This window comes from Notechis scutatus, chromosome 2 (assembly GCF_049901735.1).
Source record: "Notechis scutatus isolate UNSWTSFEM ecotype Mainland chromosome 2, rNotScu1.2, whole genome shotgun sequence".
NCBI classification, from domain to species: Eukaryota; Metazoa; Chordata; class Lepidosauria; order Squamata; family Elapidae; genus Notechis; species Notechis scutatus.
In genome coordinates, this window is record NC_142010.1 from 197,290,692 (window position 1) to 197,315,049 (window position 24,358).

Sequence of the window (24,358 nt, forward strand, 5' to 3'; positions counted from 1 at the left end):
TAGATCCTTAATACTAACCTGCATAGCAAAGGTAAGAAAGTATTTATTAAACTCTGTTGGACTGCAACGGAGAACATAATAGCCAGTTTGATTGCCAGCCTTTTTCAGCTTACTGATTGCAAAGTCCATGCTGTTTAAAAAAAAAAAGAAGGAAAAACAAAGTATTAAAAAGAGCTGACACTTCTGAATTACAGAATATATCGGGATATAGCAGATTTTTTACAAAAATAATGTGTCAGTGAAATGATAATTCCTCTTCTCTTGATTGATCCAAGACTACTCTTTCCACATTACTTTTAGTCAATAAAAAATGGCTAAAATCATTTCCCATTTCCTTGACCTGCTCTTCCACTAGCAGAATGCCACCAAATAAAATTTACAACTGGTTACAATGGCAATTGGGACCTGAATATCCAATACTAAGCAATGTGGTTGTAGTGTAATGTCACATTAACTCATTGCTTAAGAACAGCAATCCAGCTGCGTTCCCTGACCCATGTGAAGCTCCAAACATCTCAAGAAGGTTATGAATGATTTGGAAAAAGGGCAGGTGGAGCCTTGGGAACATAGTTTAGCATAGCCAGTAGCTGCCTCACATAAAAGGCCAGACCAGGCGTGTCTCGGAAGCAGTTGCAGGAAGAGGAGGTGGTGAAGGTTAGATGTGAGCTGCACAGCATGAATGCAGCGCAGTATGGTAAAGGTGACAGGGCCCACAAGTACAGGGTGGCAAGACCAACAAGCTGGCCAAAAGCGGGCAGGGCTGGGAGGTAGAGTAGGCAGTTGGAGGGAAATAAGTATCCTTACGGTTTTCTGATCACAGTATTGTGGGGGGTGCTACAATGGCAATTATTATGGGGACCATGACATAATCTTGAACCATTGCTAAATGAATGGTTGTACTTTGGGGGCTATCTTTAATTGAATAGGACAAAATGGGATAGATGCAACAGAGAGTAAAATAATTAAACATATTTTAAAATAAAATGGAACTTCAGAAGTGATTTGAAGAAATTTGGCAGGCTACAAAGGACACAATTCAGAGAATTATTCTTGCTCCAGGTAAACAAAAAAGAAATTCTGTTTTCCATCAAGATAAAGTGATTTCCTAAAGATGGAGACTACTATCTGACTTTCTTTGAGTGACATTGTGACTCTTTCCTATGCAATACTCACTTGATTTTAGAATTCATCAGTACCTTAACTGGGACATGCTAATATATTAAACTGTTCAGAACTGGGACATATTATATAGAATCACATACATTTCTACTCATATTTTCTCCTCGACTTCATGAAAGGAACAGGAAGAAGTAGTCTTTACCAAGAGTAATTTTTTTTTGTTAGCAATTTTCCATATTCAACAACAATCACTCAAATAACTAGTGTGTGTGCATAGATAAAATCTGAGAGTCTGGATGGATACGTATAAAATTCAAACAAGTTAAAGTGGATCCAAAAGAACTGTTACTAATTCTTTTTTCACAGGTACACACAGGAGTTGTTTTGATACGAATGAACATCTATCTCCCTTCCTCCTTATCTGCAGCACTCAGGACCCCTGGCAATCCAACTCCCACCTGCCATGACACTGGTCCCAGACATTTGCTGATTGGCAGCTGCAGGAAACTTTTGCTTTTGATCTTCCTCATTTTGTCTTTTGCTTTTGATCTTCCTCTACTGCTAGCAGTAACAACAAGAGCAAGAATAAAGCTATTTTAACCTGATTCCTTAGGTAGAAAGAAGCTTCTTCCTCAATATGGTCCAAGTTGCATCTATAACCATGGAGGCAAATTATGTGTACAAATGAGCAGGGGTAATGTACACAATGATTACTGTGTTCCCAAATGCCTAGCCTAGTATCTGATGTGCCTCTAGTTCAAAAGCTTATCCATTCCCAAGATAAATGTTAGAACAAAGTATTCCTTACGAAATTGGCCCATGGCAATTGCTCTGGATATTTTCAAGAATTGAAGGAGGTGCCACTTCTTTACAAAGGTAATGATGGGCATCCGCTGTTAATCTATAATATCCATCGATTAATGATACAAAAGAAAGAGCTTCTTTTAATGAATGAAATTCAGCTTCCTATAAAAGACAAGGAAAAAAAATGGAGTAAAGAATGTGAAGTAATAAAAATGCAAATGACAAAAAAGCATACAGTCGATGCTATGTGCTGAGATGAATAAGCATGAGTTTTCTATCTTAACATTAAGAGCCCCAGTGGCACAGTGGTTAGAGCGCAGTACTTGCAGGCTACTTTTGCTGACTCTGTAAACAGCTTAGAGAGGGCTGTGAAACACTGTAAAGTGGTATATAAGTCTAGGTGCTATTGCTATTATGTTTTTGAATAATGCTATTTAATTTATTTATAAACTTTATTTGAGTGCTGCCCATTCCTGAAGACTGTGGGCAGCGTATGTTACTTCCAAATAGCTAATGCTCTATGTTAGACATTGATAAACTTCTTTCCTTTTATTTTTATCTGGTTTTTTGCATTTTATCTTTTGTAGAAATTCAACTGTATGTGAAAGAGAGAGAGAGAGAGAGAGAGAGAGAGAGAGAGAGAGAGAGAGAGAGAGAGAGAGAGAGAGAATGAATGTGTAAATAGAAAGAAAGAAAGGATTAAATTATCTGGCATGCAAGCTTCTGTCTCCTGCCAATTTAAGCTGAGCAAAGAATTATCCAAACAAGGTTTTAGCTCACCATAGTGATACATCTATACCAGCAGTCCCCAGTCTTTACAGTTTGGTGGTCCGCCGGGGTGGGGGAGAAGAGGGGAACCGGCAGGCTGCTCGCCCAACTGTTTGTGTGGCCTGGTTCCAAATGGGCCACAGTCCAATAGTGGGCTGCAGCCTGGAGGTTGGGGACAGGGGTGGGATTCAAATTTCTTAACAACCAATTCTGTGGGTGTGGCCTAATTTGTGGGTGTGGCTTGGTGGTCATGTGACTGGCTGGGCATGGCTTATATGTAAATATTATAAATATTTATGTAAATATTGAATTTTTTATTAAAAAAGAGCAACTTTTACCCAAAAGCAGGCAAAGCAGGAAGGCAGATTGAGTTGCTCACAGAATCACAGATTCATTCAGAGATCTATCTTTCTGCAATTGGCTACACCTGAGTCTGCACTGAAAAATAGAAGCTTCAGTCCTAAGGAAGGTTCAGCTCTGCTTTTAGATTAGCTAGAAAGCAAGAAATTCAACGTTTTCCTGCTTTCCAGCTAATCCAAATCTCCCGGCACACAGAACAGCTGATGGTTGAGGGGGAGGGAAGGAAAATAGCAACTTAGCAGGCAAGTTTGATGGTGCGCATGCCAGGTAAAGAGTGAGTGGGCGGGGCCAGCCAGTGGTGCGATTTGCCGGTTCTCCGGCAGGTAGAAGCCCACCCCTGGTGAGAGTGGGCGTTGGTCCTTACCTGACACGCCATTTCTCTTCGAGCCGCGAGGATCATCCAGAAAGTGGGAGGTGCTTCAGTCTGCGTCGTTGAAGGCTGAGCTTAATTACTGAGGAACGCTCCGCCCTCCATCATGTGGCTCCCTTGCGTTCCCCAGTTTATGCGAAGTCGAGAGTGAAGAGAAGGTCGTGCTCTCATCTTACTATACTTAAAGGTTCATTGGCCGAAACAAGACCCCACCAGACGGTGAAATAATAAGGGTGGGGCTGGATGATCCTCGCGGCTCGAAGAGAAATGGCGTGTCAGGTAAGGACCAACGCCCATTCTCCTTAGAGCCGCTCGGATCATCCAGAGAGTGGGACATACCAAAGCTTGGCTGTCCTACGGGAGGGACTCCGTCTGGTTCGGGAGTCTCTGCGGGTCCTTGAGGACTCGCTGGAGGACTCGTCTGCCAAACGAAGCCTCCGCCGAGGCAAATATGTCGATCTTATAATGCCTAATGAAGGGAGACGGGGAGGCCCAGGTGGCCGCCCGACAAATATCAGTAATTGGAGCTTGGGTGGCCCAAGCTGTCGAGGTAGCTGCACTTCTGGTGGAGTGTGCTGTTATTCCGCTGGGTACCGGCAGAGCCTGAGACAAATAAGCTTTGGAAATAGTAGCTCTGATCCAGCGGCCGATGGTTGAAGGGGACACTTTGTGGCCCAATGTCTTGGGTTGAAAAGAAAGGAATAGGGATTCAGACCTCCTAAAGCGCTGGGTGCGCTTAATGTAAATGCGAAGGGCACATCTCACGTCCAGGGTGTGCCAAAGCTTCTCCCTCTCCCGCGAGGGATTGGGGCAGAAGTTTGGGAGCGTGAGTTCCTGTGCCCTGTGGAAGGCTGAGTTGACCTTGGGCAAGAAGGTAGGGTCAGGCCGGAGGACCACCCGGTCGGCATGGAAGATGCAAAGGTCCTTTCTCACCGACAAGGCTGCTATCTCCAAGATTCGGCGAGCCGAAGTAATGGCCACCAGGAACACGACTTTGAATGTTAAAAACTGGAGGGTGGATTCCCTGAGAGGCTCAAAGGGGTGTTTAGTAAGGGACACAAGGACCTTATTGAGGTCCCAGGTAGGATATCGGTGAACGGTTGGGGGACACAAGTTAGTGGCTCCTCTAAGGAATGCCCTAATGCGAGGGTGGAGGGAAAGGGAACCCAGATTGTCACAAGCGATGATGGTTGCGAGGGCTGCGACCTGACGCCTCAAGGTGTTCGGGGAAAGTCCTTTCCTCAGACCTTCTTGGAGGAATTCCAAAACTTGAGCGATGGAGGGTGAAAGCGGGTTGACCTGGAAATTATGGCACCACTTGGAGAAACTACTCCAAGTGGCATTGTATATTCGGGTTGTTGAGGGCTGTCTGGTGGCTAAAATGGTATCAATAACCTGGTCAGAAAGCTTCTCCTTTCTTAGACGTTCCCGCTCAACCTCCAAACGGCTAACTGGAGCCACTGAGGATCCAGGTGCTGGAGGGGGCCCTGAGAAAGGGAGATCCTGTTCGGGGGGATTTTCCAGGGAGGGGCCACCGATAGGTTGCGGAGGTCTGCAAACCATGGGCGTCTGGGCCAGTAGGGGGCCACTAGAATCAGTTCTGCTTTCTCGTAAATGAGCTTCTGGATGACTCTGGGGACTAGGGCTAATGGAGGGAATGCATATAGAAGCCCTGTGGGCCAGGGGCAACGGAGGGCGTTGTAATTCTCGGCCCCGTGGGAGGGGTACCTCGAGAAAAACCTTGGGAGTTGTGTGTTGAGGGGGGATGCGAAGAGGTCTACTGACGGGAGACCGAACATCATGGTCGCCTCCTTGAACAGTGACGGGTGGATGCGCCACTCGGACTGGTCCACCGTGGTCCTGCTCAGCCAGTCTGCTTGGGTGTTTGAATCCCCTGAGATGTGTTCGGCTTTGAGGGAGAGGAGATTGCGCTCTGCCCAACGGCAGAGGCACTCGGCCTCTCTCATCAAGCGTATGGACTGGGTACCCCCTTGCCGGTTGACGTGAGCCTTGGCGGTGACGTTGTCCGTGAGTATAAGGACATGCCGCCCGCGTACCTGAGGGAGGAAGTTGCGCAGGGCCAGGTGGATGGCGTGGAGTTCCAACCAGTTTATACTGCATGCCCGTTCTGCCTGCGACCATCTGCCCTGTGTCGAGAGCGAGTGGATGTGAGCACCCCATCCGGACAGGCTGGCGTCTGTGGTGAGAGTGAGGCATTGGGGCTCCTTGAAGCAATGGCCCTTGTTGATGGCGGGACTGGTACACCAGAGGAGAGACGTGAGGACCCTTGAAGGCACCTTGACTGTGGCCTTTGAATTGCTTCTGCCGGACCTTTGGAACGGGAGCAGGAACCACTGTAGGGATCTGGTGTGTAAACGGGCCCAGGGAACAATGGAAATGCATGAGACCATTTTACCTAGTAATTTAGACAATTCTAAGAGTGTTACCTTTCTTGATCGTCTGATATGTTTGACGGTTTCCTGGATGCTAAGGAATCTTTCCGAGTAAAGGAAGACCTTTCCTTGAACTGAGTCAATGACGGACCCCAAATGGGTGATCCGGGTAGATGGTAACAATTGGCTCTTTTGCCAGTTTACTAGGAACCCATGGTCTTGGAGGGCAGAGAGAGTAGCTCTGATGTCCTTCTCTGCTTGGAGTCTGGAGTGAGACAGGATGAGGATGTCATCCAGGTAGCAGTGGAGACGAACTGGGAGGTTCCTGAGGTGGGCCGCTCGAGCCGTGAAGACCTTAGTGAAGGTTCTTGGGGCAGAAGCCAACCCAAAGGGAAGGGCCACATATTGGAAGTGGCGGTGGTTGTAACAGAACCTGAGGAATTTGGAATGGGAGGGCCGGATTGGGATGTGAAGATACGCTTCTGAAAAGTCTATAGAAGATAGCCAGTCCCCCTGCCTGATACCCAGTAGAATGGACTGTAAAGTGTGCATCTTAAACCTGCGCTGGATCAGGTAACGGTTAAGGCGTTTCAGGTCTAGAATAGCCCTCCATCCACCTGAGGATTTGGTAACAACGAAAAGGTGGGAGTAAAAGCCTTGCCCCCGTTGAGATGGTGGGACGGGTTGGATCGCCTGTATGTTGAGGAGATGATGGATAGCTGAATCCATCAAGCTGCGTTTGGTGGGATCCCTCGGGGGGGGATGCCATAAAAAAGTCAGGGGGGGCGCGCTGAAATTCAAGAGCGAGGCCGAATCTGATGGTGTCCCCGACCCAGGCATCGGAGGTGGAGGAGTCCCATCGGTCGGCGAAATGCTTGAGGTGTCCGCCAATGGGAAGGGAGGGACGGGATCTATCTGGGGCGCCGGAAGGGCTTCCCTCCTGAACCCCTGAAGGGACGCCTGTAGCTGCCGCCCCTCCTGTTCCTGTCGCCCGGATCAGCTCGATCCTGGGGTTGGAATGGCCAGAAGGAGGGGGGTCTCGGATACCTGGGCGGGAAAGGTGACTGGTAGAAAGGTCGGGAGGAACCTCTCCGAAATGGCTGAGGGGCTCTTGGCTCTGACCTCCGAAAAAGAGGAGGAAGAAATTTTTTCTTGCTTCGGGTTTCGGCTAGCAATGGCTCCAGGGCCGTGCCAAATAGTTTGTCCCCCTTGATGGGGGCAGTGGCCAACTTAACCTTGTTTTTTACATCCGCCTGCCAGTGTTTGAGCCAGAGCAGGCGGCGGGCTGTAACATTAGAGGTTATTGCTCGGGTGGAGAACTTAACCGCGTGGTAGGTGGCGTCGGCCGAGAATTCTGCCGCGGCCGTCAGTTTGGCGATGTCTTGATGTGCCCTTGTGTTAGAGGGGGGGACATGCTGTTTCAGTTGGTGGAGCCACCGGATCGAAGACCTGGTGAAGAAGGAGGCGGCCGTGGCCTATCTAATGGCCCAGGTGTCGGCTTGGTGAGCCCAACGTAAGGCTAGTTCGGACCTCTTGTCCTCGGGTTTCAGAGCCTCCAGGGGATCACTAGGGGAGGAGGAGGATGATAAGCCAACGATGGGCTCATCTACCTTGAGGGTGTTAAGCAGGTTGCAGAAGCTTGAGTCGAGGTTAAAGAACCTCTTGTCCTGGCTGGATGGGGCAGGAGGGGCCCTTGTAGAGTCCAACTGGTTTGAAACTAGGTCGTGAAAGATGGGTGGAGCCAGAATAACCTCCGCTTCCACCACGGGCTGCCTAAAAATGGCGTCCTCTTGTCCCTCCGCCGGACAGGCATGATATTCCCCTCTGAAAAAAATCGGGACGGCCAAAAGAGACACCCCCACCGCGCGCCTAGAAATCGCTGCCCAGCTCCCTTTTCCTGCCGCTCAGCGGGCTCCGCTCGCACCGCCCGGGCTCCGCTCACACCGCCCGGGCTCCGCTCAGGTATCCAGCTGGGGCTGTCAGGAGTTGCTAGCGCAGCCGGCGGCTCCAGTCCGCGTTGCTCGGGAAGGAAAGGCAAAACCAGGAGCCACTGCTGCCGTTGCAAAGCGCCGCCGCGGCTCTTCCTTTTTGCCTTTCCCTTCCTGAGGCAACGGGACTGGAGCCACGCAGAGCCGCGCCAGCGTAGCAACTCCTGACTCGGGGCCTCCGAGGGGAGGGGAAGGAGGAGAAGAAGGGGGGAAGGGGGGCGATTCCCAAAAAAATTGGAATTCCGATTTTAATCGGAAGAATATCATGTCTGCCGCCGGGGAAGGGAGAGCAGAGGGAGACTGTACAGACAGGCCAGATATGTTCTTGGCCTTAAATAGGAGCGATTTAAACATGTGTGGCTTGAACAAACCCACAAAGGTGGGTTGATCGGGAGTGAGACCCTTGTCCTCGGACATGTCCCCTTCCATAGGGTCTATCTCCGATAGGGGCTCCCCGTGGTGCGTAGACCCCCATTCAAATTCCTCCTCTTCCCTGAACTGATCCAGGTCCTCTATGGCCTCCTCCAGTTTCCCTTCTGGGAGAGGGCTGTCCCTCTGTAAAGGTGCCTGACTATGAGGAGGGTCCAATCTAGGCGAGGACCTGACTGATAGCGACTCGTGTTCGGGCGCCATCGAGGGGGGACCGGACCTGGACATCTGTTGGAGGCCCTCTGCAATCCCCTGGCGGATAGCCCGTTCCATCCATGCCTGCATTAGTGCAGGGATCTTGACTGTGGCGGGCTCCTCCTGGCGCAGACCAGCAGCCGTGGGCGTGAATGTAGCTTCGGGCGTCCGTCTGGTCGTTGGTCCGGGGACCTGATGCCCCTGAGATGAGCTGCGCCTGGAGAGGGTAGAGCAATCTGGAGGAGGGGGGGGTGTCTGGAGGTAGAAGGAATGGAGGGTGGGAGGGCTGGAGGCACCGGTTGTGACTCTCTAGATCGCCTGTCAAATTCTTTCTCCAATGCCTTATGGTGTCTTAGGGCGTCTCTTTGAGAGGCCTTGGAAGTTTCCTTAGAAGTTTCCTTAGCCTGTCTGCGCAAGTGGTAGGACTTAGATCTGGCCTTCAAGGAAGGGCCTTTAGCGGAATTGTCATCTGCCATTTTAGAAGTAGGGACTGTATATAAATTTCTAAAGGCGGTTGGCTCGCCAAGGGTTCGACCTACAACAAAGGCCGGGTGTCCTTTCAGCTGGCCCGCGCCCCCTTTTGGAATTTAGCTGTATATAATCTATAATATTATTATTGTTATAATTATTAATATATATATACGTATAATTGAATATATAATCCGATTAATATTGGTAATGTATTATTGTCATATATCAATATATATATATATATATATAATATTTATTTATTTATTTATTATTTTATTTTGTTGTTGTTGTTATTTATTATTATTATTATTATTATTATTATTATTATTATTATTATTATTATTATTATTATTATTATTATTATTATTATTATTATTATTATTATTATTATTATTATTATTATTATTATTATTATTATTATTAACAAATATCTATTTAGAGAACTGGTTCAGCGCTCCCAGGAGGGAGTGACCCCAGAGATTGATGTTAATAAGATCCAATTCGCCAAATGAACGCCTGAGGCTGGAAATAAGGCCTCTGGCAGCTAGAGCTCCCAGACAACAACCGGGAGGGATAGGCTGCTAATCCTTGCCCTGAGCGCTTCTGCGGAAAGCCAACAAACTTGCTAATTTTAATTAAATGCACAATACAGCCCAGTAACAGCTCTCACAGGCTGGAAGGCCTGTGAATAGAACTAGCCCCTTCACAGCTGCAATGAGGCCAGGAAAATGGCGCCCGAGCACACGGCGGCGCCCAAAATGGCGGCCACCCACGATCTCCTTATTAACGGGCCGCTCAGAGCGAGACTAAGCCTCTCCGGCAAGTTTAGAGGCCGAGAGAAGCAGCCAGGCAAAATTCGCCCCTTCCTGGGGCGATCGGCGTTCGCGGTGGGGGGGGGAACACCAGCTGCGCTTTTATAGCGCGATCGGATCAAGCCGCTACGAGGGCGGCGTGGAGAAGCTCAAGGAGTGGAAAATCACACAGCCTATCCTCACGAAGGCTGAGCATAAACTGGGGAACGCAAGGGAGCCACGTGATGGAGGGCGGAGTGTTCCCCAGTAATTAAGCTCAGCCTTCAACGACGCAGACTGAAGAACCTCCCACTCTCTGGATGATCCGAGCGGCTCTAAGGAGAATGCGTTTTGCACATGTCTGTAGACTATTTCCAAAAAACATCAGCGGTGCCGCCCAGACAGCTGACAAGCGCTGTGTGCGAGTGCGCAGCGTTTCAAACTCCTCTTCTTTCTTGCTTTTTCAACCTCAGCTATGCCGCGCAAAGCAGCTGAGGTTGAAAAAGCAGGTAATAAAGGACAGCCAAGAGTCTGGGTGGGCAGCTGGGCCAAACAGAGCAGCAGACACCAAACCAGTTCGGTGTCTGCTGCTCCTCAGAGCTACCGGTTCTATAGAACCGGGCCAAACCTGTAGCATCCCACCTCTGTCTCCATCCACATATTCTAAACGTTTCTCAGATTGAAAACTGAAACACTGTATAATGCTGACTGTAATATTTAGCAAATAAAACAATCACCATATTAATTTTGAAGAGAATAAGTAAGGGTTTGGATGTCATCCTTAAAATCTTCCTTTTTAAATTGGAAAATAATTTTATTATACACTGCTTTCTGTGGCTGTATTAGATACCAAAGTAATGCTAAAATGCAAAGCATATTATCCAAACTATTTGACCAATCTATTTGACTTTGTGTTAATACTCTTAACACAAAGTCACCAAAGTTAGCTCAGTACCAGATTCTTGCTGTCCTGCTTGTGAATGGTTACAATTCTACTTTCTCCAGAACTTTCTTGATTTGCTTGCTTAATACTGACATCTATAATATCAGGAAAATCACAGTAGGTTTGTATGTCCTGTAAAAAACAAGAGCAAAAAATGATATTGCTTTGGAAAATAATCATTTTAAATATTTTGATAAGATTTCAATCAATTCAAAAGATGCCATTCCAATTTGGATCTGCCCTGCCCACTGCTAATAAATATATGTGATGATAGTTTATGTGACAGTATCTTTAGGCTAGGAGAACACCCCTCCTCCACCTGCCCCCTCCTTACAACATCTGCAGCCCAGCAGAAATAGGGATTGGAACATAGCCATATGATAAAAAATAATAATAAATATTTGGAAAGATTTCCAAAGGTCAACAAGTAGAAGGAATCCATCTGAATAAACTGTTAAAAAAGATTACTCCATCCTAAAGCAGCAACTGCAAATTGTGCTGAAACAATTTCCAAACATTTCTTTTCTGTAGTTATCTAAGGAAAACCTCGTGAAATACAAAGTTGTAGTATTGCCGTTAAGGGACTGAACATTAAAGGGAAATTCATACACCAGTGCCACAGTGAGAAGTTGAAAATAATTTACAATAATTTCTATTGCTAGATCAGTTTTCTCTACCAGTATCAATACTGGTAATCTTAAATTGTCCAAGTTTGCAATTCTGCTGGTTTTCAGCACAAATAAAGAAGAATTACAGGTGCATTAGTGTGCGTGGGCCTATACGAAGATTAAGAAGCAACGTATACCTGGAAGATTAACCAAGCTCCTATATCACTGAGATTGTGGAAAAAAAGTAGGTACCAACTAAGATTTATGAAACTTCCATTCTTGCCCATTAATGATCTTCTGGGAAATTATCTACTTAGCTACTGTGTAATTTTTAATCACTGTACAGCGTTGTTTCTAAACACTTACTATGCATTCTTATGACAAAGCTAAATCATTCTTAATAGGTTTCTCCGAAGTAAGCATGAAATAACAAGATCAAATATTACCTCATCTGCAAGCACCTCACTGGCATTTTGTTTTCCTCTGGAACACTGTATCCCGCCATTTCCACTTATAATAATGGTTGCAAAAGATTCTGCATTTGTAGGTTCTCTTCCAGGATCCTTCACTTTAAACTCTTCTGAGTAAAAGGCAGACTGGAGGCTTTCCAAATTAATGAGATACTTCAGTTTCAGATTTCTGGCAGTTGTTTTGCACTGGCTGAATTGTTGAATAAATTTCCGGAATCTGTACCTTATTCTTTTTCGTGTCAAAATATGATATTCTTGAATTTTTTCTCTGATGCATTTTGGCAAAAACATTTTGTAGCTGTGAATACAAGAACTACCAAATGAGTAATCAAACTTCACTAAGAGCAATTAAAAGACAGTTGTTTTTTTTACAAAAAAAGTCATGGAGTTTACAACTGAGCATTTGGTTCACCAAACAGTCTATCTACAGCCAACAGAACGAAGAACTTAAGGGGGGGGGTGTGTGGAGAGAGGGAGAGAGAGAAATATACTGTATTGAAACATAGATAAAAAAATTCAGGACACTTGCATTTGGCTGCCTTCCATTATGCTCCTTCAAATCTGTCATTATCTGTTTTCTGCAATCCAATGTAGTATAATGGATAATATGTACATTTTAGAACTGTGGAGAAGAAACTGCTGACAAACTGTAGGTCAGTCATGTCTTTCAGAGTGGTACATACTGTACTGAAAGCTTTGGGGAAAAGTGCAGCAGTGTGCGTTGATTTTAATTTTCCATGTGTGAACAAAATAGAGCTCCCACCTATCCTTTCCTTCTGCATTTCTGTTTGAGGACCCTCTAAAACAGATGACTATGCAATATGGGATAGGCATGTGTGTGTGTGTGCGCGTGTGCAAAAGGAAGAAAGAATTAACATTTCTGCTTGCACAATTACAGTTTGGGGCTTCTGCCAACAGATCTGAAAACCTCAACTACCGGTTGTGAAAAACAGTTAATAAGTTCAGAAGCAGTTATTGTTCTAAACCTAATGGATATCTATGCATGTTTTTGTTAAAGAAAGTAGAAGATCGTGACAGAAAAGAGAAGAAATCTCTCTTGATACAACTCTTATCAATCCTTAACTTTTATCTGTAGCAGAGGCATTAACCTTTGCCACCTAATACAAATACTTAGATATGAATTACAGTGATCTATCTAGATAGAATATATGAGAATGAGAATGTACTTTTACGTATGCTGTATATGCGATTCATATGCCATTTCAAAAAATAATTACCTTACAGAATTGTAAATGGCCAATGGAGTTTGGTCCTTTTCTTTGGCCATTCTCATTATATCAAGAACAGCCATTCCAAGACATTCTTCCTGTGTTTCATGAGTCACAGCCATTTTTACCCACCCGTGGACAAAATCTTCTCGCCACTGAATCAAAAACAAGAGTGAGAACTCAGTATTATTGTTTCTCTGTGGGTTATTTTTTTAACTACAATTTGAAAAATCTTCCATAAGAATCCATCCAAAGCACACAATTCAGCCGTATTTTGATGCTACTCCCAATCTTGCTCTATTGAAGAGTATAACCTTTGAAGTGTTTTTAGACAAGCAATATATGCATAATCAATCTAGGAGTAAATAGCTACAGGCCTATCTAATAAGTTAGCTATTTTTACCTGAGCAAATAGGTAAGACATGACAATATCATCAAGAACGGGACTCTCTGTACTTCGAGAAACGCCATATCGGTATGCTCGTATATTGCTGCTACAATACCAGTGTGGGAAATAAAATCTGTATGGAAACAGTTTGTTACATATTAATTTTTTTATTTTTTTACAGAATAAAGTTACTAAATGAGATAAAATTAGGGTTTTGAGTATGTATGTTATTCTGTCAGTCGAACAAAATGGTTTTTTTTTTTGTTACCTCTAAAATTTTGAAAGTAAACTTCATAAATGTATTGTAGCTGCTACTCAAAACTCATGAGAAGAATGTCCTACCTAATGTCCAATCTTAATAGGCAGTACCAAATATCCCAGACCTAATTTTGACACATATAATTTCAAGTTTTGATTTGATATGAGGTGTTACAAGACAGTTCGACATAATTGCAAGATGGTCACCAAGTGCATGAATCACGATCACATGACCCAGGGCTGAATCTATGAAGATTCATCTTACATACCCTCTTGTTCAGCACTATAGCAACTTGAAACAGTTGTTGAATGAATGGTTAAATGAGAACTACCTGTATACTATTGCCCAGATAGTTAAAGCCATGTAAAGGACCAGAAATTATTATTAGCCCATAAGGCATTTATGCTGTAGGGCAGTGGTCCCCAACCTTTTTTGTACCAGGGACCAGTTTCAAGCACAAACACTTTTTCAAGGACCGGGGGAGAATCCGAGTTTGGTGGTTTGCTTGCAGACGTTTCATTACCTGACTAGGTAACATCTGATGTTGTTACCTAGTCGGGTAATAAAACGTCTGCCAGCAAACCACCAAGTTCAGGAGCGCCTCGGCCCTGCCTCCCTCAGCCCCATCCCTCAGGTGTCTCCCTCCCTCCCTCAGGTGTCTGCCTCGTTCCTCTCTCAGTCGCTCTCTCGCTGCTCCACCAGCCCAGGAAGAAACTGCTTCAAAGAAGCTGGGGGTGGCTTTTCCTGTCGCCGCAGCTCCTCCGAAGCGCCCGGTCACCCCCACCCCGCCCGCCCGCCTGCCCGCCCCAGTTCAATCCACAGTGCTCCGTTCTGCCTGCCTGCCTGCCTTCTTCGTTTCGGAGCAGCTTCGGCTGATAAAAAGAGGCGAATAGTTATTATTCTCAGCGAAGCTGCTCCGAAACAACCAGACAGGCAGGCAGGCAGAACGGAGCACTGTGGATTGAAGCGCGTGCAGGCGGGCGGGGTGGGGGTGGACGGGCGCTTCGGAGGAGCTGCAGCAGACAGGAAAGCCACCCCCCCGGCTTCTTGGAAGCAGTTTCTTCCTGGGCTGGTGGAGGAGCGAGAGAGCGACTGAGAGAGGAACGAGGCGGGAGGAAACCGAAGCTGCTGAGCCAGAGAGCAGGACAGGCTTTGGTTGCTTCCTCCCTCTTCTTTCATTTGTGTCTTTGATCCCTGATCCCAGCAGCATTCACCGAAGGCGAAGAAAGCCACCATTTTTATTTATTTATTTTTTCTTTGCGGCCCGGTAAAGAGTGCTCCACGGACCGGTACCGGTCCGCGGACCGGTGGTTGAGGACCCCTGCTGTAGGGTATTTAAAGAAGGAATTTTACTCCTGAGCAAAAAGAATTATAAGGATCATAAAAGGTAACAAATAGCAACAGCAGTTAGACTTATATACCACTTCACAGTGCTTTTAGCTCTCTCTAAGAGGTTTACAGTCAGCATATGGCCCCCAACAACCTGGTTTTTTATTTTATTTTCATTTTATTGACCTTGGAAGGATAGGCTGAGTCAATCTTGAGCTCAGAGTTGAACTCCTGGAGTGAACAGTGAGTTAGCCTGCAGTACTGCATTCTAACCACTGTGCCACCATGGCAAATCCTCTATATCAGGGGTGTCAAACTGGCGGCCTGTGGGCCAGATGTGTCACACGTAGGCCACACTCACCCCAGCTACGCAAAAGGAAAAAACATTGTGATATGTCATGTGATGGCAATGTTACACAGCGAGTTTGACACCCGTGCTTTATAACCTTCAATTAAGGAAAAGGCTTTCACTGGGCATTGGTCCTGACACTATTAAAACTATTTCAAGGTGAATGAAATTAAGTTCCCAAGGTTTTACAGAATCTTTATCAGCCATGTTGCCCTAAAATCTCAAGTGACTCTGTTGCTCAAGATTGCCAGTAAAGGGCTAAAAAAATTACTGCTCTTTGTATGAAACACTCTTATTTATGAAATCAAATATGGGACAGTTACTGGGACCAGAGATTTACTCTTCCAAGCTTTCGAGCTTGTGCTGGAATCTGTCTTCAGGGAATATCTCGCTACTGAAATACATGTTTGGCTGTTCTGTGAGTCATGTTTGTGTGGTGCCTTCCTATTGGCTGATTGGTGTGTTGATGGCTGGCTTTTGTTTGCTTGTGCTGCCAATCCCTCAGCTCCTATGTATTTGATAAGCTGTGGTAATTCAGCATTCCTGTTCATTCTTATTTATGCTCAAATATTAGAAACTCAGATTAAAGAAACTATTAACTGACATTCTTGATTCTCTGATTAAAGTTGCTTCTTTACATATGACTGAAAAAAGTCCTTTAAGATGATACATAAGTAAAATCAAATTCTGACTCAAACCTTTTCCAGAAATATTAGTTTTGTTTTCAGGAACAAAGCACTGCAATCTCACTACAGAGTCCCATTTACTACCAATTAAACCACAATTAGCATTACCTTATTCGGTAGAGTACAGTGACAGTAGCTGATCCATCTATTTGGAAGGTGTAATTTGGAGGATACCAACATCGGTCAACCTCACTCATTAGTGCAAACATGTTGTGGTACAGAGGCAGGATCCCTATAAGGCAAAAGAGAAAGACGGACTTAACAATTTCCTCATTTAACAATGGTAACTGGGATTGGAATTTTCATAGCTAAGCGATGTGGTCATATGAATGTTCCACTCAGTTATATCATTAGGCAAATCACTGTGGGTTGTTAAGTGAGGATGTCACATGATCACCATTTGTAACTTCCCACTTGTTTCCTCATTGATTTGATAACGGGAAGCCATCAAAGAAGGTTGCAAATGATGATCATATAACTGTTGGCAATGCTGTAAGTACAAGGAACAGTCATAAGTTTGAACAATCACTGAATGAGTGGCAGTTGAATGAGCACAATCTGTAAAGTCTTTATCACACAGAACTTGGTATTAAAAGATACTTCACTGGCAGCACCTGCAAGGTTTCATTCTTCCTTTGGATTTTAAATCTCAAAAGATGATTTTCTTTTCAGCAATTTTTAAATAAGAGATATAAACAAACATTATACAGAAAGGAATAGGACTAGATGTCCCTTCAGCAGCAGTCACCGTATAACCCCCTTTCACTACTGGCTTTGATTTCACAAGTTGGATGTATATTCACATGCTAAAAATAGAGAAGATAAACTAAATGGAAACTGTTAATGGTATATTTCTGCAAAGAGAAGGCTCTTTGGCCCAGTAGATGCTCATCTGATCAGAATGAGAGTTGATTTCCAGTAATTTTATAGTAGGCATAGGCATGCACATATTTGCACATGCATGCACACACATGTGCGCAGACATTATGGCACTCCAATCTGTCCCAGAAAACTGCAGAATCCTTGTAACACTATGGGACAGTTCAATGTGAAAAACAGCATTACAAAACTCAGCTTCCTCCTGGACTTCCGGTTAGAGCTTCTTTGGCGACAGACCGAAACCTCGTCTCTCCGAGGCTTCAATCCGTGCTTGCCACTGGAGCGCCCCGAGCCGGCTGGTTTCGGGGCTAAGCCACCCCGTAGAGGTGGTGAAGAGGGGGGAGACTGCCTGCAGGGTTGAGGAGAGCCGCATCTCTCCTCCCCAGCTGGCCATTACTCCCTTTCCCGAAGGTGGTTGTAGCGGTGGTCAGAAATGGCCACCACAAAGAAGAACTCGACCTGAAAAGAATGTGCAGGAGGAAGATAAGAAGAGAAAGTTTTGGTTGACCGGGTCAAACAGCAAAAGTAACAAATAAGGTACCCTGGAATTTAAACTTAACAACATTGTTCCCAAAGAAGATTTTTAAGCTGCGAAGGAGAGAGAGAAGGGAAAGGATTAGGTTTTTTTTTCTTCCCTTCCTTATACTGACAGCTAAGAGACTTAAGCAAGAAACTGAAAAAAAAAATCCACTTTGACATTAATAGGAATCTAAGCTGAAAATAAAAGTCAAAGGGATAATAAAGATTTCTGGACATTTAAAAGTTTTTAAAAGCTGGAAAGGAGAAAAAAAAGAATAGAATGTTCTGAACTTGAAATATGCTGACTTCAAAGCAGCTGTTTCCTTAGTGTTTTGAGCAAAAGTCAAAATACGTGTGTTCTGAGAGTTTTGTACACAAACAATACCGCTGCATGTACCTTGTTTTGTTTGAGAATAAGTGCTTTGCTGCTTGTGGGAAACACAGATTACATATTGCCTGCCAGCAGTTTTGTGATGCTAAGCAAGTGCTTTAGTATCCCTATGTAAAATATATTCAATATTTCTTTGTCTACTGATATAGGCATGAACCTTCAAGCTTAAGTGTATGCAAGACACTTGATTTGGATGAGTTGTGTTGACTTTTGGTTTTCTAAGTTGTCACCCTCACAGCTGTGAAGCCCTATTCAAGACAGGCATCTTCATTTCCTGACTCTCCCAAGAGCCTCTGGATTTTTAACAAAAGAAGTTAAATGGGGGAGCAGTCAGTGCAGCTTCCTTCTTCACCTGTGCCGAAAGAAAAGCTCCCCCCAACGTGACTGATGCGGGTGCAAGAACACCTACCTTGAAAACTGTATGCCCATGTATCACCACTGCTACATGGCTGTATTGTCAGTTGGTTTCAAAGGGCAATTCAAGATTCCCTTTATTAAGCACTGACATATTGTGGGACTGAGGAATTACTGATTGATATAAAGAGGTAGTCCTTGGACTACACCCTAACGTAGGCAGGCAGCACCTTATAAATATTAGGTCCAAAACAAAAAGAAGCATGAATATCTTACCGCTCTCATATAACAAATGATAAGGATCAATCATGAGATCTGTCCTGTGCATGTTTATATAGTTTTTAGCGTTGTGCTTCCAAGTGCGCATATCACATCTTGATCTCTACAGTTATTTCAAAACTTAAACAGAGAACTCCTCTTATTTCTTACTCATCAGTGCTTTTAAGGTAACTTTATTCTTCTCTTAGCTGCTTTCTTCACTTCAAGCTAAATCTCTTCTGTTCTAGAAGCAAACTTCTAACTCAGCAGAGATCATGTTCATATTTATAATTCTGAATTTATATTTTATAAGAATTGAAATGATGTAATAATTTATCATCTTTAATGATGATTTAAACATCCAGATACTGAATTCAAGAGACTGAAAGAATTGGTTACATATGTTGGGCTTTTCATTTGAGCAGAAATTATGCATTCTAATTGTTTTTCTAGACATAGGTTGTTAGTGTGTTGTTGTTCACCAAATGTTTTGTTTAATCATTATACATCAGCCCCATAATGTCACAATTTCACCAAATGTTTTGTTCACCAAATGTTTTGTTTAATCATTATACATCAGCCCCATAATGTCACAATTTCAACAGAAATGCAATTATTGCTCCCTATCTATTAAGAAGAGAATGCTAGTAGAGCCTCAAGTAGGAATGTAGGAATTACCAGGTTGGGTAAGAAGTCTTTGGCAATACAGATATTTTTTTTAAAAACATCATATAATAGATATTAAAAGAAAGACATGAAATGAAATAGTATTTCCTGGACAAATACTGCCCAAAACTAGTCAGCAGCTCATCAAAATATAACGTCTGACAAGGCACATGAGCTAAGACAACAAATGTGAGATGTGAAAAGCTGCAAGTCTGTGCTAACTCTGAAGAATAGTATTTTCAAATCAATTAGTGCATTTTCAAATCAATTGGCACACTTCCATACAAAAGTTTGAGCAGGATATTTTGAGTTTCCTTGGAATATGTATACTTAAGCTTTTCCAGGGTATGTTTAAACAACTGAACTTTTATTAACAATGTTTATGGAATCCAATATTACCAAATGGATAATATTTAAACAAACTGTTAATATATTCCAATTACGGATAGTTTCTTCTGAGAGCTATGCAAAGCCTTTGAGTTCTGGGCTATTTTGGAAGCATTTCAATCTCAAAATGCTTCCACAATGGTCTAAAAATCCATTTTCAACCCAGAATAATGGCTTCAAATTTGAAATGAAATTACTTAAAATAAAATATGTCTTGCATACCTGTACTTCTAGAATACTGGTTTGTTATCAGTGATGCAATCTAGTAGTGCAACAAGATTTTTTTAACAGGAAGAAAAAGCTAACTGGGTTTATTTTAGCTTCTCAATTCTCACATTCTGCTTTATAATAATATAAAATGGGATAAATTCAATATATTCTATAGCAGAGGTCTCCAACGCAGAGTCCGTGGATCGGCGCCAGTCCACAGCATGCTAGATACCAGGAAGCACAAACATGTGAAGCCCCATCCATGGGATGCAGGCAAACCAAGTCTGACCCCTCTGGCCCGCAGAAAAACCTCTCTCCATGGAATTAGTCCCTGGTGCCCAAAACTCGGAGGCCACTGTTCTATATTATTAAAAATGTTAACAAGATAAACTGAATTATAATCCATTTAAAACATTTAAGCACACATTTTGCTATAGATCAGGGGTGTCAAACTCAAGGCCCGCAAGGTGCTTAAATCTGGCCCATAGGGCCGGCCTATAAATATCAAAGTACCGGCCCACGGTGCCTCTGGTGGCTAAAACGGGCTGTTTTCACCCTCCATGGCCTCCGGCAGCCTAGAAAACAGCCCAAAACAGGTCCCAAAAATTGCCTGAAAAATGGCCCAAAATGTCCCCAAAGCATCCTGGAAACACGCCACTCAGTTTGTTTTCAGCCAGCAGAGTGCTGCAGGAGGCATCTATCCTGCCTCTCCACCTGGCCGGCAGAGGACTACAGTGCTGATCTGGCCCTCAAAGAAATCCAGTTTGACACCCCTGCTATAGATAGTTAATTTTGATACAGCTAGTTAATTTGAAGTTAGAAGTTTCCAGAATACCATAGTAAATTATAAACACTAAGTAAAACTATCACCGCACGATTTAAGCATAAAATGACTTAAGGTTTTCTTTTCTGATCTTCACTTCTTCAATATGCGGATGATACCCAGTTATGTATCTCAATACTTGACTGACCAAGCAATGTTGTCCAAATCTTTCCCAAGTGTCCTTAGGCTGTGGAGGATTAAACAGGGAAGAATGGGCTTCAAGTCAAGATTGGGTAGGTATGGGTAACTGAACCTTTCTAGGGCCAATAACGTGACACCTTTAGTTTTTTGGGTATTCCTGCACAATTGGGAGGCTTTCTTGAACTCAGTATTTCAGCCCAAAAGTGGAAGCTATGGCTAAGAAGACTTTTGCAGAAATCCATCTTGTGAAGCAATTGTACCCTTCCCTTGACTGTGAGGCCTTTCAGGCACTGACACTTTGATCACCTAAGATATAAACTAATAACAAAGGATAATATTTGTAGCTCGGAATGGAAATGAGGAGTCTTTGGTGCTCTCTGAGTTTGGTTGCTTTCTTGAGAATGTTTCATTAACCAAACAAGGTAACATTATCCAAGCTAGCACTGATATTACCTAGTTTGGGTAATGAAATGTCTGCAAGAAAACAACCAAGCTCAGAGAGCACCAAAGACCCTTCATAAAAATTACTGCAATGCAGCCTAATTGGAGCTCTGTCCTTGAAAACCACATAGAAGCTGCAGAATGCAGCAGTTTGGGCAATTTTGTATATATATCATCAGGTCACTGTAATAGCTTTGCTCCATGAGCTGCAATGGTTACCAGTCAAGGGAAGAGTATAATTCAAGTACTAATTATGACCAATAAGCCCTTTGTGGAATAGGGCCTGGTTATCTATCCACCTGATAGGACCTAGGAAACATATTTTCTCTGCCAAAGCTTCTATCTTCTGATACAACATCCTTGCCTTGAGCTATACTGCCCCTTTCCCCTGGATCATGGTCAAAAGAACTCTGAAACCTAGCTGTATTTCCCAAGCTAGAATGGATAATGGTCCCACATGGCTGATTGTCTTTTAATCATTGTTTCCTTCCAGATTTTTCTTTTTTTGGGGGGGAGGGCATTTGTATTGTATTATACTACTGTTTTTAATGTATGTTGCCTAGAGCTAGGTGGCCTTATAAATTATTTAATATATTGTATGAATGAATACTAATGAATGAAAGCATGAATATTAAATAATTCTCAGCATGTCATCGTTTATTTTTATGGCTCATTCAATTCTTTTTAAATAAAATACATCATAACCTTGTGAAAGCTGATGTATAAAAAGATGGTATGAAGACCAATTCTAATGTGGCTGAGTAGCAAAAAGAAAAAAAAATACACCTTGCTTTTATGTTGCTATTTGGTAATTCATATTGAGGAAATTTACCCTATTTGACTGGAAAAGAACAAAAAACTTACAACTACTAATAAAAAGAAAACTACAAATACTGAATTTTTGCACTCCTAGAATTTTCTGGATATTGCTCGCTGGATATATTCTGTAGCTATGCAACTCCCCTCCCACTCAGGAGCAAAAGAATAGGTCCACACACGAAGGTTCAATTAAACTGATTTATTACTTAAAACCTAAGCACAGGAATCTTTTTAAGGAATGGTTGGCACTTGTATAAGATAAGGCTCAATGGCACTCAAGGAGGGTTGGTTAGTTCTCATATGGCTACATAGGGATTCTGGGCTGATCCCTCTTTTCACTCTCCCTCCGGTTCTGCCCTCCCTTTTCCTACTCCTTTCCTTGACTCTGCAGAAATTTTAATATGGAAACTCAGTATCAATTCAGATGCAGAAAAGCATTCTGGCACTATGATTACGTATCTGGGATGAAAACCAAGTCAGACAGAGGATTAAGATACGTCTGTGACCTTTAGCATTCTTGCCATCACACTAATCATAGCCAAATACTTTCCCTTGCTGTTTTCTGTAGCAACTGCCAAAGTTAGCAAATCTTGTTTTTACAATGCAAACAATGCTATCTTGTTAAGTTTTTTTTTAGTTTAGTCAATTACCTGCTGCCAAATGTTTAAATCAGTGCCCCTCCTTTAAAACAAACAAGTAAAATTTGCAAATACAACTTGAGTTGAAAATTAGCTTTATGCAATCGTTTATAGGCATCTCCCTGCATATTTTACCATTTGAAATGTGGAATGTGTGTATGTACATACGAAATCTGTCCTCTCGCTCTCCACTTAATCATCAGGAAGGTGAACACGAAAGTTATCTACAAGAAGCAACCTGGATAAGTTGGGACTGTAAAATGCATGAAGTTCAACTTATTTAGAAACCACTTGTAGAACTTCTCAGAAAACATGCAAAATACACTGGGCAGGAATATTGGGAACTAGGCTTGCCTGCACCACCCCCCCCCCATTTTTTCAATACTTTAGGTCTTGTACATGGAAATCAGGCCTACTGTCCTACCCCTATTGCTCTTCTTGTGCAAGGAAAACACACACAGCAGGACAAAAACAAGGATATTCTTCCAGTGTGAAGTCAAGTTCTCCTGAGAGAAATTGATATTACATGCCAATAGGAGGCAGGGTCAAAGCCAAAAAACTTCATATCCATTCACACATTCTGCCATTCTGCTTGAAAACAGCCTGCCATAATAGTAAGGGTCGCCATTTATATTAAACCCATATTAAACTAATATACACCACTGTATTATATAGTATATAACCATGCTAAACTAATATCCATCAAATCACATTATAGCTTATTGCAATACATGAAAACAGTCAATGAGATATAAGATAGGAAGAGATTAATTCAGGTGCCATGCCATACTATATCTTGCAAAAAACATACTTTACAGACTCAAATTGCTTTGAAGATCCATACTGGCAAATATTAGGGTAAAAGGACCAAATTATTAGTTGTATATAATTTGAGACATGGTCCAAATTGAACTGCAAGAGCTGTGGTGGCGCAGTGGTTAGAATGAAGTACTGAAGGCTACTTCTGCTGACTCCTGGCTGCCTGCAGTTTGGCAGTTCGAGTCTCACAGGCTCAAGGTTGACTCAGCCTTCCATCCATCCGAGGTCAGTAAAATGAGGACTCAGATTGTTGGGGGCAATAGGCTGACTCTGTAAACTGCTTGAAGAGGGCTGTAAAGTACTATGAAGTGGTATATAAGTCTAAGTGCTACTGTTATTTTCAGAGTTACATTGGTAAATAAATGGTGTAGTAATATGACTTGCAAGTAAGCCAGCCATGAAGTTATTTCTTGTCTATATCAATATGGGCATTTTAACTGTTTGCCAAATTAAAGTAAATCAATGCCTCATATTAATTCTGCAAGAGGCGCTTCAGAAGACAGAAGTGTGGACATAGCATCTATCTGCCACTCCAAGCAGTCATTATCTGTCTCCAGAACGATAAAACTACAATGGAAAACTCCATACAACAGTTGCATAATCTTAGCAACACACATATACACTGCTCCAAACGTTGCTTGAACAAATTGCAGGCAAGCACTGCATTCATGTTCCAAAAACTGCTACCAAATTTCTCACTGGATAACAAAGATGCCTGGCACTGTTCTCAAAAATGATTTTGGAAGTAACTGTTCAGATCATGTATCACAGCATGAGTTAAATTACTTTTTAATCTATTTGACATATGATACCGTAAAATAAAGGTAAGGATTTATGTCATCACATGTAACAGCAGTGAAGTTCTGACTAAGTAATATAAAGGCCATACCCTCAATCCTTTAACAAGATTCACTTAATCCATTAAACTATAAAATCTGATCAATAAAAAGATATGTAATATACATCTCTAAATTACAGTTCAGAGATACATGAATGAGCTCCCCCTTCCTCCTTTGGCATGATCAATATAACTAGCTATTTTATTTTAGCACTGTAGATAAACT

At 43.0% G+C, this 24,358-nt stretch overlaps 1 protein-coding gene across 3 annotated transcripts in view; it reads right to left on the minus strand.

Annotated features, from left to right (window-relative positions):
- Nucleotides 1–24,358, minus strand: part of JAK2 (Janus kinase 2) — a 77,393-nt gene that overhangs the window by 22,091 nt on the left and 30,944 nt on the right. For 2 of the 3 annotated variants that reach the window (XM_087957758.1, XM_087957759.1), the window contains 7 exons: nt 16,058–16,181; nt 13,342–13,459; nt 12,948–13,093; nt 11,686–12,007; nt 10,644–10,763; nt 1,928–2,085; nt 19–130 (listed from right to left, as the gene is read on the minus strand). In XM_087957758.1, coding sequence (XP_087813884.1) covers nt 19–130; nt 1,928–2,085; nt 10,644–10,763; nt 11,686–12,007; nt 12,948–13,093; nt 13,342–13,459; nt 16,058–16,181 — 1,100 coding nt within the window. Of the gene's footprint in view, nt 1–18; nt 131–1,927; nt 2,086–2,703; nt 2,720–10,643; nt 10,764–11,685; nt 12,008–12,947; nt 13,094–13,341; nt 13,460–16,057; nt 16,182–24,358 lie in introns of those variants that run through there. The other variant, XM_026675824.2, reaches the window with a different exon arrangement.